The 14849-nt window shown below is 48.5% G+C and overlaps 1 protein-coding gene across 1 annotated transcript in view; it reads right to left on the reverse strand.

The window, feature by feature from the left end:
• The window catches only part of MSL3 (MSL complex subunit 3), a 118404-nt gene extending 103666 nt beyond the window's left edge, over positions 1–14738 (reverse strand). Inside the window, exons 1-2 of the mRNA XM_033947964.1 lie at positions 14458–14738; positions 1199–1281 (exon numbers count right to left, since the gene is read on the reverse strand). Coding sequence (XP_033803855.1) covers positions 1199–1281; positions 14458–14556 — 182 coding nt within the window. The 5' untranslated portion in view covers positions 14557–14738. The remainder of the gene's footprint in view (positions 1–1198; positions 1282–14457) is intronic.
• Between the last annotated feature and the right edge of the window lie 111 nt (positions 14739–14849).

Genomic DNA, 14849 nt, shown 5'->3' on the forward strand with positions numbered 1-14849 from the left:
CCTCTACGCCTTCTTATAACACTCAGGACCCAAAATTGGTGTTCTCCTGTGCTGCCACATCTACGCTGTAGAACTTGGAGAACATATGCAGTGTGAACCAGGATGCTGCCCTACAAATCTCCTCAGGTGAAACCACCCATGAGGAAACCATGTTTTTGGTCGAATGAGCCTTCAAGAAAACCGGTGACCTCTTGCCACAGGCAATATATGCTGACAAAATGGCCATTCATATCCATCTTGCAATGGTAGCTTTGGACACCAATCTGCAGCATCTAGCCTCACTGGTGAGCACAAAGAAATAGTCCGACAGTCAGAACTCAGTAGTAACCTCTAGATAACATAACAGGTTTCTCTTCACATAAGCTTTCTCAGAATCTGGTCCTTTTTTTTTTTTTGACCCTGTGGTTTGGAACGCTGATTGAGATAGTGGTCCAGTGGTGATCCGGGTCAGAAGTGAGCTTCCTGTGCTCCTGCCCCATAATGAGCCACTAGCTGATTAGCTACTATGAGTTCTCGCAAGTTCCCGTGAGACCGCATGGCAGTCATTCAGAATTTGAAAGGTACGTGAGGGAGGTAAAGGTTGCCGGAGATGATCGGGACAAGATACAGGAGGAATCCCTCCTGGCCTGGCCCACCAGATCATACAGCAGGCCCAGTAGAGGCCTACAGGACATAGGGAGGGAGAGGGGACATTGTGCAGAACCAGGCAGGGTAAGGAATGGGAGGACACTTGAATATTAAACCCCCCAGTTTACATTCAAATCAATCTTTTTTCCTCCTTTTTGGGGGGGATAAGGTTACCTTGGTTTATATTCAGGTGAGCTTATATTTGAGTATATATGGTAAAACATCCATCATGAAGAAAGCTCATTGTGCTTTTCATATGAAGCTAAAAAACAAACCAACCCCCCCCACACACACAAAAACAACTAATAAACCTCATATTCTAGGATGTCTCGTGTCACTACGTTCATGCCCTAGTCTAGAGTTTATAAAACATACTTTCCAGTCATAGGTTATTAATTAGCACTATTAGTATTCAGAAATAAGAGATATAGATTTCAAATCTTCTTAATTTTCTTACCTGAAAGAAAAACTACCCTGCAGCATTTATTCAGAGTTTATAATAGTTATAAAATGTTCAACTATCCTGAAGAGGCTGTCATCAATGTTCTGAAAACTGTTAAAAACAACATACCTTCTGTTCCAACCATTAAAATGGATCAGATATTCTGGGATTTTTCTGCCCTTCTCATCTTTTCCAAGAATAACATCGACAACCTGACCAGGAAAGCAAACAAATGTAATTTTACATGAATATCCCATGGTAAATCACAAAATAGTTGCCAATTATTGAAGTTTTACTTCCATATTGCTGACAACTACAATACTGAGTTTGGCAGCATTAAAGACACGAGTTACATCTGGCCCTGAGAACTCCTAGGCACCTTAATAGAACCAAGGCACCAAAGTGATGGTCGGACAAGAAATATGAGTGATAATAATCTAATGAATAATTTACACTTTTCCCAATTTTAATTCTTACATGTGGATTGGGGGGGGTTGGGTTTCTATTAATAATATATATGAATGATAAGATATTATATTTATGTGGTATATTTTTTGTTGTATATGGAAGCGGGAGGGGGAGGGGGTGGGGGTTATATCTTTTTTGTTGTATGATATGGTAGATTTTCAAGTGATATTGTATTCTAATTGTTTGATATTTACTGTACACTTGTTGTGAATTATAAAATGAATAAAGAATTTCAAAAAAAAGAAATATGAGTGATCCAGTTGATTTCTCAACAAATGTTTTCCATGCTTATCTCTTTATGTTAGAGCAGGGGTTCAAACAAAAGTGGATTTTTCTATAGCAAGAACCTGAACCTGCCCCCTTCCTTCTTCAATATTCATAATCATGTGAAGACCAGACACAGCTCCTTTCCCCCACATCATTTAGCTCTTCCTCAAAGTGGTATTCACCCACTTATCCAGTCCTCTCCATGATTTGAGATGTCCTATGTAGCCCATCAAGTGAAAAGCTTGGAGACCCCCCACCCAAAAGGTGCAGCTAACACCATACCAAGCGCCATGCAAGTGGTATGGCCATACATGGCTCAAATATAGAGGGGTACAAAAACTGCTCTCAGCCCATCATCTCCTCTCATTGGCAGTGGTAATGCAAGCAAGGCAGCAGAAAAGCGCCAGTGGGCAAGTCACACAAGGTTCTAATGTAGCTTGGTACAGTCCTGGCTATAGCCATATTTCTACTCCTCATCAGGCATTTGCTCAGGATTTTTTTTTTTTTTTTTTTAACGCTACTAATAAGCAAGGCTTTTTTTTCAGCTAGTATGCACCAGTATGGAGTACCAGCACTTTTTTTCCCCCCATACGTTTCAAAATGTGTCCCATCCACCCCATCATATTTCTCACTCAAAATCTCCCCGCCTCAAACCTGTGATCTTCAGATTCAGCAATATTTACATTTCCTATACAGCTATTCTGAGTCAAATGGCAGTATACAGTATAATGTACCAGCAGGATAAAAAGCCCTTGTTAACAAAAATCCCTGCTAATAAGAAAGCGGATCTTAAATAGGGCAGTAAAGAAATATTTACACTCAAAGCCAGCAAAGAGAAGACATATCAGGATAGCTTAGCAATGAACGTACACATTAGGAATGTCCAAAAAATAGCACATTTTGTTTGTCCACAAGACTAATTTTATTCCTTTATATAAAAATGAAAAACACAAAATTTTACTTAAAATAAAGGTGTGGAGGTGCATAATCAAAAAAACCGTCTAAGTCCCTTTTTGGCCTAAGGCCTTAAATGTTGAAAGCAGAAGCAGGGAAAGTGTCCATAACCAAAACAAACGTCCTTGTTTTGATAATGGCCTGCCTCTACATTCAGCAGTTTAAACGCCCAGACCACCACGTCTACACTTGTACCCAAACGACATCTACACTTATACTCCATATTGAATAAAAAAAACGCCTAAGCCCAAAACGTCCAACACAAGGGCTTTTAGGCAAAGGAGGAGCCAGTCCTTCGCCTAAAAGCTGGATTTTGTAACCGGTGTCTGTCAAAAACAACACCGGTTACAGAATCCACACCAAACCCCCCCCCCCACACACACACACACAACATCGGGGCAGGAGGAACCCAAGCCCCCCTGCCCCGGGTACCCACGGCACCCCCCGATGATATCAGGGCAAGAGGGAGCCCAAGCCCTCTTGCCCCGGCGATCGTGGCCCCCGCCGAGTACGATCGGGCCAGGAGAGAGCACAAGCCCTCCTGGCCCCGGCGACCCCCCCCCCCCAACTCGATCTGGCCAGGAGGGAGCCCAAGCACTCCTGGCCCCGGCGACCCCCACCCCCCAACTCGATCTGGCCAGGAGGGAGCCCAAGCACTCCTGGCCCCAGCGACCCCCCCACCCCCGACTCGATCTGGCCAGGAGAGAGCCCAAGCACTCCTGGCCCCGGCGACCCCCCCACCCCCGACTTGATCTGGCCAGGAGAGAGCCCAAGCCCTCCTGGCCCCAGCGACCCCCCCCCCCGACTCGATCTGGCCAGGAAGGAGCCCAAGCCCTCCTGGCCCCAGCGACCCCCCCCCCCGACTCGATCTGGCCAGGAGGGAGCCCAAGCCTTCCTGGCCCCGGCGACCCCTACCCCCCACTACAATACGGGCAGGAGGGATCCCAGGCCCTCCTGCCCTCGACACAACCCCCCCCCCCCCCACGACCGCCCCCCCCGAATGCCCGATCGCCCCCCCGCCGACCCCATGAACACCCCACCCCACCCCCCCTTTCCCGTACCTTCAACATTGGCCGGACGGACGGGTGCCAAGCCCGCCCGTTCGTCAAGCCAGCCAGCTCCGGAATGGGGCTGGATTGGCCCAGGCATCTGAAACCCCGCCCACAGGTGGGGCCTAAAGCGCCTGGGCCAATCAGAATAGGCCCGAGATCCTTAGGCCCCTCCTGTGGGCGGGGCCTTAGGCACATGGGCCGATCGGGGGTTCAGGGGCGGTCGTTGAGGGCAGGAGGGCTTGGAATCCCTCCTGCCCGTATTGTAGTGGGGGATGGGGGCGCCGGGGCCAGGAGGGCTTGGGCTCCCTCCTGGCCTGATCGTACTCTGCCGGGGGAGGGCTTGGGCTCCCTCTTGCCCCGATATCGTCGGGGGGGGGGGGGGTGATGTATCGTGGCAGGAGAGATTGGCCATCTCCCCTGCTGCGATGCGATCACTCCTCTACCCGAACTGCCACAACCAGCGGCAGGAGAGATTGGGCATCTCTCCTGCTGCGGGTCGCGGCAGTTCGGGTAGAGGGGTGATCGCATCGCAGTAGGGGAGATGAGGCATCTCTCCTGCTGCAATGGTTGCGGTGGGTGGGTAGGTTGCTGGGCTGCTGAACTGATCGCGCCAGCGGCCATCAGCTCAGCGTCCCCTTTTTCGGCACTTAGACCTGGTTTGACTTCGTCTAAGTCAAAAAGGTATAAGTGCCGACTAGGCAACCTGCCTAAGGTTTTGGTTATACTTGCAGCACGCCTAGGTGTAGTTCGGCTCACCTCTCGCCCTTTCCCCTTTTCTAAACACGCCTTTTTTCTCTCTGTGCGTTTAGAGGCAGGGGAAAGGCCTAAGCTGGTTTTAGATACGTCTAAAAACCAGCTTTGGTTATGGGTACTTGGACGATCAGGCTTTTTGATCGTCCAAGTAGCCATTTTGGACACTGTTTAGACTTTTTTTTTTTTAAATTATGAACCCCTTAGGGATTGCCCCACCTCACTGTTTTTATTTGAGAATATCGCTAAGCTTAAAAGTATATTATAATTCTTGTGCACTCGGACAAATAATCAACGATCCGACATAAGAGCTGCCTTTGATGTAGAAAGAAACTTCTTTCGGAGGCTGACCACTAGCCAAAGAACAAATTGCCTCTGTTCATTTTTTGTCAAAGTATCATTGTATTTTTCAATGAAGCTTATCCCTCATTCTGCTGCATCATTAACAGTCAGTTTGGATGCCCAATTCCAAAGTTCCTTGAAAACTGGATTGTCAATCCACTCTGGGATATTTCGTCAGGAATATTTTTGTTTTTGTTGATCCTCCTTCAATCATGAGATCAAAAAAAGCAATGTTACTTACCGTAACAGTTGTTATCCAGGGACAGCAGGCAGCTATTCTCACTAGTGGGTGATGTCATCCGAAAAAGCCCCGATACGGACATCTTGCAAGCATGTCTTGCTTGAAGAAACTCAGAAGTTTTGAGATTCCCGCACCGCGCATGCGCCAGTGCCTTCCCGCCCGATGGTCCGGGCGTGTCTCCTCAGTTCAGGTAGCTAGCAGAGAAGCCAACCCAGGGGAGGTGGGTGGGACGTGAGAATAGCTGCCTGCTGTCCCTGGATAACAACTGTTACGGTAAGTAACAATGCTTTATCCCAGGACAAGCAGGCAGGTATTCTCACTAGTGGGTGACCTCCAAGCTAACCTCAATGGGATGGTGGGAGAGTTGGCAACTTAGGAGAATAAATTTTGTAACACTGTTTGGCCAAACTGTCCATCCCTTCTGGAGAAAGTATCCAGACAATAATGAGAGGTGAATGTATGAACCGAGGACCAAGTGGCAGCCTTACAAATCTCCTCAATCGGTGTCGATCTGAGGAAGGCTACAGAGGCCGCCATTGCTCTGACCTTATGGGCTGTGACCTTACAGGGAAGGGATAGTCCAGCCTGGGCATAGCAGAAAGAGATACAAGCCGCCATCCAGTTGGAGATGGTGCGCTTCGATACAGGTCGTCCCCAACTTATTTGGTTGACGAAAAGTTGAGGAGCAGCTCTGTGTGGTTTGGTGCGATCCAAGTAGAAAGCCAAAGCACGTTTACAGTCCAGAGTGTGTAGAGCTCAGTTCACACTGGAAAAAACACTGGAAGCACAATGGATTGGTTGAGATGAAATTCAGAGACCACTTTAGGAAGGAATTTCGGATGAGTGCGGAGGACCACCTTGTCATGATGGAATACTGTGAAAGGTGGGTCCGCCACCAAGGCCTGAAGCTCACTGACCCTGCGAGCAGATGTGAGGGCCACCAGAAAAACCACTTTCCAAGTGAGAAACTTTAGTGGAGCCTTGCTTAGAGGCTCAAAAGGAGGTTTCATAAGCTGAGAAAGGACAACATTTAGATCCCAAACCACTGGAGGCGGTTTTAGAGGAGGACTGACATGAAAAAGTCCTTTCATAAATCTGGAAACCACAGGATGAGCAGAGAGAGGTTTCCCTTGTAGAGGCTGATGGAAAGCCGCAATAGCACTCAGGTGGACTCGTATAGATGTTGACTTGAGACCAGACTGAGACAAATGTAGAAGATAGTCCAATACAGAGGATAGGGAGGCTCGCTGAGGCTCCTTAGAATTGGAAATACACCATGAAGAAAATCTAGTCCATTTTTGGGAGTAGCATTGACGAGTAGCCGGCTTCCTGGAAGTCTCCAAGACATCCCTCACCGCTTAGGAAAACTGGTGAGGAGTTACGTTGAGAGGAACCAAGCTGTCAGGTGGAGAGACTGTAGGTTGGGATGAAGCAGAGACCCCTGATGCTGAGTAAGCAGTGAAGGAAACACTGGAAGTAGGTATGGTTTCCTGCTGCTGAGTTGAAGTAGAAGGGAGAACCAAGGTTGCCTGGGCCACCGAGGAGCGATCAGAATCATGGTGGCATGTTCGGACTTCAGCTTGACCAGAGTCTTCTGAATGAGAGGAAATGGCGGAAACGCATACAGAAAGCGATTTCCCCAATCCAGCAGAAAAGCATCCGCCTCGAGGCGATGAGGATCGTAGATCCTGGAGCAAAACTGAGGCACCTTGAAATTGTGGGGAGCCGCAAAGAGGTCTATCTGAGGCGTTCCCCACTGAGCAAAGATCTGATGAAGGGGCTTGGAATGGAGTGTCCATTCGTGAGGCTGGAGAAGACGACTCAGATTGTCTGCCAAGACATTGTCCTTCTCCTGAATGTAGACAGCCTTGAGGAAGGCGTTGTGGCGAACCGCCCAATCCCAGACTCTGAGAGCTTCCTGGCAGAGGGAGGCCGAGCCCGTGCCCCCCTGCTTGTTGACATAGTACATGGCGACTTGTTTGTCTGTGCGAATGAGGACCACCATGTCGTGAAGCAGATGTTGAACAGCTTGAAGAGCATTGAAGATGGCTCTGAGCTCCAGAAGATTGATTTGATGGAGTCGGTCCGCACTGGTCCAGAATCCCTGAGTGCGAAGCCCATCCAGATGAGCCCCCCAGGCATAGGTCGAGGAATCGGTTGCGAGGACCTTTTGGTGGGGAGGAGAGTGAAACAGCAAACCTCTGGATAGATTCGAAGAGGTCATCCACCAAAGTAGAGACTGCCGAAGAGCAGGAGTGACTGTGATGTGTCGAGTCAACGGATCCGACACCTGAGTCCACTGAGATGCCAGGGACCACTGAGGAATTCTGAGGTGGAGTCTGGCAAACGGCGTCACATGAACTGTAGAGGCCATGTGGCCCAGGAGGACCATCATGTGTCTCGCTGAGATGGTTTGGCGAGAAGACACAGACTGGCAGAGATGAAGAAGAGCAGCCAGGCGCTGAGGAGGAAGGAATGCTCTGAGGCGTATGGTATCCAGGACAGCTCCCGATAAAGGGGAGCGACTGGGTCGGCTGTAGATGAGACTTGAGAAAGTTGATCTCGAATCCCAAGCTCTGCAGGAATCGAATCGTTGACAGGGTCGCCGAGATGACCCCTGAGGTCGAGGGAGCCTTGATCAGCCAGTCGTCGAGGTAGGGAAATACCTGAAGACCTTGGTTCCGGAGTGCCACGGCCACCACCACCAGACACTTTGTGAAGACTCTGGGGGACGAAGACAGGCCGAATGGAAGCACTCGATACTGCAGATGTAGATGTCCCACCCGAAATCTGAGGAACTTGCGAGAGGCCTGATGAATGGGAATATGAGTGTAGGCCTCCTTGAGATCCAGAGAGCATAACTAGTCGTTCTGCTCGAGGAGGGGGTAGAGAGAAGCAAGTGTCAACATGCGAAACCTCTCTTTGACCAGGAATTTGTTGAGGACCCTGAGGTCCAAAATGGGTCGCAGGTCGCCCGTCTTCTTTGGAACAAGGAAGTACCGGGAATAAAATCCCTGGTTCAATTGGTCCGTCGGGACCGGCTCTACGGCACGAAGCCGAAGCAAAGCCTGAGCTTCCTGAAGAAGAAGGGCGGTCTGAGTCAAGTTGGAAGGATACTCTCTTGGAGGGTGGTCCGGAGGGACCCGATGGAAATGAAGAGAGTATCCTTCCCTGACGATAGTAAGGACCCAGAGGTCGGATGTTATGGCCTCCCAGCGATGACAAAAATGATGGAGGCGTCCTCCAATGGGAAAAACAGGGAGAGGCAGAACGAGGTTGGTTATGCCCTCGACGAAACAGTCAAAAAGGCTGAGTGGCCTTAGGGACAGCAGGCGATTGAGACTTCGGCTGACCCTTCTGAGGAGGCTGTCGCTTCGCCGGTTGCCTCGCAGGTGGAGCTTGTCTCGGTTGATAACGCCGCTGATAAATCAATGGTGGGCAAGAGGGTCGAGACTGTTGAGGCTTAGGCTTCGGCCGAAGAATAGACTGGAAGGACTTTTCATGATCAATTTCTTCGTGACAGTCTCGATTGATTCGTCAAAAAGATCCGCTCCAGCGCATGGAACGTTAGCCAGGCGGTCCTGAAGATTCGGGTCCATGTCAATAGTCCGCAACCAGGCCAGTCGGCGCATCGCCACCGAGCAGGCTGCTGCTCGGGCCGAGAGCTCGAACGCATCATAGGCAGATTGCATCAACTGAAGACGAAGCTGGGACAGCGAAGCCACCACTTCCTCAAACTCAAATCGAGCCTGGGTCTCGATGTATGGTGTGAATTTCCGAAGCATAGGCAGAAAGAATTCCAAGTAGGCTGCAAAGTGGAAATTGTAATTCAGGACTCGAGACGTCATCATCGAATTCTGATAGATGCGTCGACCAAACTTATCCATGGTTCTGCCCTCACGGCCCGGAGGCACTGAAGCATAGACCTGGCCAGGATGAGACCGCTTGAGCGAGGATTCGACCAGGAGGGACTGGTGAGAAAGCTGAGGACCCTCGAAGCCCTTATGATGCACCGTGCGGTACCGAGCATCCAATTTCCCAGGAACCACAGGGATAGAGTAGGGAGACTCGAAACACCTCATGAAAGTCTGGTCGAGGAGCTTGTGCAGAGGAAGGCGCAAGGACTCGGCCGGAGGACGAGGCAAGTGCATGGTATCGAGGTATTCCTTGGAGTATCGAGACCCAGCATCGAGGGTAATGTCCATGTCATCCGCCATCTGTCTGAGGAATGAGGAGAAAGACAGTTGGTCCGCCGTCGCCGGTTTGCGAGAAGGACTGGAAGAAAACGAGGCTTCGGACTCCACAAAGGCTTGTGAGCAACAAGGCGAGTAGAAAACCTCAGGGTCCTCGAGCTCCGGATCCGGAGGCGGAGACCCAGCCGAAGCAGCATACCCCATCCGAGGCAACTTCTTCTGAGGCGAGACGGTCGAGTGTCGAGAGGAATGCCTCGAAGAGTGTCTGGATCGATGTCCCTCTCGATGCCTTGAAGGGGACCGAGCCCGTCTGTGAGAAACCTGGTCAGACACCTCCAAGGAGCAGATCGGACTCGATGCCGTTGATCGTAGAGGCGGAAGAGTCTAAGCCTCCCCCGACGCCTCCCAAGCTTAATATGGGGTTCGGAAGAACTCGTCCTGCTTCCTGCTATGCCCAGGACTGGGAGGCCTCGAAGGTGGACGCCACACTGTGTCATGGGGCGGGGTAATAGGCTCCAAGGGAGGTAAGTCGCTAAGCGAAGCTTTCCTCGAGGGAATGGGCTCCAAAGGAGGCATATCACTAAGAGAGGCCTTCCTCGAGGGAACCGGTTCCAAAGGAGGCAAAGCACTAACCGAGGACCTCCTCGAGGACCCGGACACCGCACGCCGCTCCTCCTCGCCGAGCAACGAGGTCGTGCGGCGCGGCGGAGGAGGAGGGGCGATCCGCCCCTCGGAACCGGAACCGGGAGGTCACCCTGGATCGAGGCAATCAGCCGGGGTCCCATGGTTTGCATGAGTTCCACGAACTGAGCCTCCAGAAGGGACTTCAACGAAGCCGATATGGAGGGATCCGCACCAAAAGGGGGCCCTTCTGCACGGTCTCCGCGCTCTTTCGGTGCCGCATGATTCTGCTTGGCAGGCTTCGGCACTTTAAGCACCACCGGTGGAACTGTAGGGGTCGATACCTGCTCCGAGGAGACGGAGGAAGGCACCGGCGCCGAAGTCGAGGCCGAAACTGGCGTGAACGATGCCGGTTTCAGGAGGCCCGAAGCAGCCGGGGAGGCAGCAGGCTTCGCCGATGGGGTCGAAGCACCAGTCGATGTCGATGTCGAAGCTGAAGGATCCAACGAAGCTTCCATCTTGAACATGGACTCCCACAGCAGACAGCGGCGCTTAAACGCCCTCGCCGTCAAAGTGGAGCAAGGCCGGCACGATTTTGGGAAGTGATCCGGTCCCAGACACTGTAAGCAGCGTCGATGAGGGTCCGTGAGCGAAATCGCGCGCTGGCACTTGCTACACTTTTTAAAACCGGTAATCGGCCGGGACATAGGCCGGAAAAGTTCCGCCGCAAGGTCAAAGGCGCGGGGCCTCAGCCACGCGGCCGACCCGGTGTCGGAAGAAAAAAAATTTTTTTTTTATTAAGAGAAAACAAAGAAAGAAACAAATGCACAGGAGAGCCAAAAGAACTCAACCCGCGGCAAAACAGAAGGCAAAAAACGAGATTTAATGGGCGCGAAATTGAAGATAGACTTCTCAGCTCCGCGGAAGAAAAAGAACTGAGGAGACACGCCCGGACCATCGGGCGGGAAGGCACTGGCGCATGCGCGGTGCGGGCATCTCGAAACTTCTGAGTTTCTTCAAGCAAGACATGCTTGCAAGATGTCCGTATCGGGGCTCTGTCGGATGACATCACCCACTAGTGAGAATACCTGCCTGCTTGTCCTGGGATAATGACTGTTCTCTAAGTTACAAGACTTTCAAACATCACAGGTCCTGTTTCATCTGTATGCAAGAGACGTCATGGAATGTCTGGAAATGGTAGATGCTGTAAGTTTTGCACCATTCATAGATTTGTTTCTGGTGCGATTCTGTTATTAAAAAGGCAAGTGCTGCTAGGTGCTCAGACAGAAACCATAGATGTTTGGAAATGATTGTGAGCAACAGTTTTATTTGTGTAGTTTCTTCAACTTCCTAACACTATGCACTGTGTCAGTATCCTGACAGAATCCCATACCGCCATCGATAACTCACACACTAACTTATAGATTTCTGGTAAAGGTTTTCCTTCATCATAGTGATTAAAATTGACCAGTCGCAGAACATCCAGTCCATGTGCCAGTCTAGCAGTTGACAGCTGACAGACCAACTTACCAAGGAGCCAATTTTTGGATGAAAATTGCAAACTAGAAGACACCATACAAATTATGTGCAATCACCTACACATACGATACACAAGCAAATAGTGCATGCTAGGGTGATCTCTAAATATTGTCTAATCAAGCTGAAATTTGACACGAGTAAGACATACCAAGTGGACAAAAATAAGCCTTATGGAGGAGACAAGATTTGACCAGGTTGATTTTTTTTTTGCATACTACAATGGATCACCCTAATACACATATACCCAAAGCTGCCAAGTTAGGGAGGGATAATTTTTGACTAAACCTGGCTTTGAACTTACACATCAAGTAGTGTGTGATTTATATATAGTAGTTTCTACACATTAAAACCTATGCTTTTTAGGTCCATAACACATCATGTCAGAAAGCTAGGATTGACCTAAAACTTTCTCCTTTGAGCTAAGTAACCTGACAGCTCTCTTGTAGAGGAGCAATAAATACATTTCCTCCCCACTCCCAAAAAGATAGTATTTGATATTTACCATTGTTCATGCTGTGAGCCATCTATATAATTAAAATTAATACAATTTAAAAATCAGCATAAATTAAATTTAAAAACTTAAAACCACCACATACAAAGTCTGACAATTAAGTTCATGAACTCATCCTAGAAAAAGTGCTACATACTTCATTGCTGAATATCACTATGGTCACCTTCGAAGTACTTCCTTCGGAAAGCTATGCACCAACGCCAGAATCTAGTCCAGTGGTCTCAAACTCGCAGCCCGGGGGCCACATGCGGCCCCCCCAGGTCCTATTTTGAGGCCCTCGGTATATTTATCATAATCACAAAAGTAAAATAAAACTGTTTTGATCCTATGTCTCTTTCCCTATAAATTACAATATTATTATTAAGATTTAGCCAAAAGGAAAGATTTATAAACTATAAAGAATTTTACCTCATGCAAAATTGTCATTTCTTTAATAAGAAGAAATTAACTATTCTTTCTGCGGCCCTCCAAGTACCTACAAATCCAAAATGTGGTCCTGCAAAGGGTTTGAGTTTGAGACCACTGTCCGTCCTTCATAGCAAATTTGGAACTCTTTTTCTGAAATGGCTATCAGAGCTGTCGTCATTATTATCCTCGAAGTCCTGAATGTCATCAAAATGTCTTCCTTTCAATATTTCCTTTACCTTCGGGTAAAGAACAAAAAAAAAAGTCATTGGGGGGCCAGATCAGGTGAGTAAGGAGGGTGTTCCAATACAGTTATTTGTTTACTGGCTAAAAAATCCCACAGATGGTGCCATGTGAGCTGGTGCATTGTCATGATGCAAGAGCCAGAGTTGTTGGCAAAAAGTTAAGGTTGTTTTCATCTTTTTCACACAGTCTTTTCAGCACTTCCAAATAGTAAACTTGGTTAACTGTTTGTTCAGTTGGTACAAATTCATAATGAATAATCTCTCCGATATCAAAAGGTTAGCAACATCATTTTGACTCTTGATTTGGACTGAAGGAACTTTCTGGTCATGGAGAATTGGCCTCCTTCCATTATGCACTTTGATGCTTTGTTTCAGTGTCGTATTGGTACACCCATGTTTCATCACAAGTGATAACATGGCCCAAAACATCATCTTGCCTCTCCAAAAGGTCTTAGCAACTTCGACTTTCATTTGTTTTTGTTCATCGGTGAGCTCCTTTGGGACCATTTTTTCACATACCTTTCTCAAACCAAGATTTTCCTGTTTCTCTATCGATGTTTACTTGGTCTACTACGCTTCTTACAGTCAGTCGATGGGGTTTTGATGCACAATTCAACAAATATTTTGCAATTTTTTATCAGTTCTGCTCATTACTGGCTGCCCTGACCTCTCTTCATCAGTGACACTTTCTCTCCCCTCAGAAAATCGTTTATTCCATTTGTATACTGCTATTTTCTTCATGACATTATCCCCATAAACTTGGACTAACACATCTCTGATTTCACTTCTACTCTTGCCAAGTTTAACAAGAAATGTAAATGTTTTCTCGTTGCTCTAATTCAAGCTCCGACATTCTTGCGACGGCACACAAAAATATGCAACACGTCAACATGAACACAGCTGTGAGACACCGATATTCCGAGGTTATAGCAGTACGTCGCAAACTTTTAAAACTGCTGGCACACTAATCTCGGGGCTGTGGTTGGAGGGCATCCGGAAATGCGTGGACATTGATGCAATGACATCATTAGCATGCGAGATATCATCATGTCAATGCCCGCATATGCACCGATGTCCTCCCGCCGTGTCCCTGATCCTCCTATTCCCACCAGTAAGGAGGGGGGAGGGCTGCAGAAGGCGAGGCGAGGAGCAGAGGCACTGGCTGACTAACTACAGGACATGCCTCTCGCCGCAAGAGGCACATGCTGTAAGCAGTCAGCAAGCATTTCTCCTCCTTGCCAGCATCTCAGGGCATACCTGGAATCCTCCAGGGCACACAGTTCATGAATGGTGGCAAGTTCAGGAACTTAATTGTTAGACCTGGTAAATCAATTTAAGAATGAAAAAACAGGACTAGATAGACCTTAATTATATCATTCTAGATCAGTGGTTTTCAGCCTATTTTTAGTATGCTTATGATGTGTAATAATTGTAACATACCCCTAGGGTAACATTCAACACTATGTGAGGCTGAACCAAAGGAAAGGGGACACAAAGTAGAGACAGGAAACGCTCAGCAAAGAAAGGGAACGCAAATTAATATGCAATATGTCCAGATAAACAAAAGATAGAAGTGGAGAAGGCACCACTCAGAAGAGAGAGAGAGAGAAACACAAAAACAACAGAAAATTACGAGAACACCACTCAGCAAGGGATAGGGGAAGGAAGACAAAAGTCACTCAGCAGAGAGGGGACACGAAAACAAATGGGGAGGGGGGAAGTACTCAGTTGAGAAAGATGCATCTATCCTGCAGGTAGGCCCTAGTCATGATGCCGCAGCCCTACCCTACGCTTCCTCACCTTGGCATCGTACAGCACTTTAGCCTTGGTCGGGTCTGGTTCGAAGCAGAGCACTTTCTCCCCTTTGTGGAATTTAAATTTCATTCCCCGGGAGTTCATTTGTTCATCATGGCGAGCGGGAGAGGAGGGCCGGCGCTGAGGGCGGAGCCTGATGTCACAGCCACAGGTGGGGCTTACGCAAGAGAGAAGTAGCCGGTGAGAACAGGGTTGCTGTTTCTGCTGCTTTTTCGCGCAATTGGTCTGGATTTATTTGCCGGAAAGTTAAACCGTTGCGTTGTGTGGGTTACTTTTCAGCAGTGTTGCCAGTTAGGCGGGTTTTCCGGGTTCTGAAGAGCGGCTACGAGAATAGTTTTGCAGTTACAGGTTTTGGGGGTTTACTTTCTTTAGTGCGT

The sequence above is a fragment of the Geotrypetes seraphini genome, chromosome 6, assembly GCF_902459505.1.
Source record: "Geotrypetes seraphini chromosome 6, aGeoSer1.1, whole genome shotgun sequence".
Lineage (NCBI taxonomy): Eukaryota > Metazoa > Chordata > Amphibia > Gymnophiona > Dermophiidae > Geotrypetes > Geotrypetes seraphini.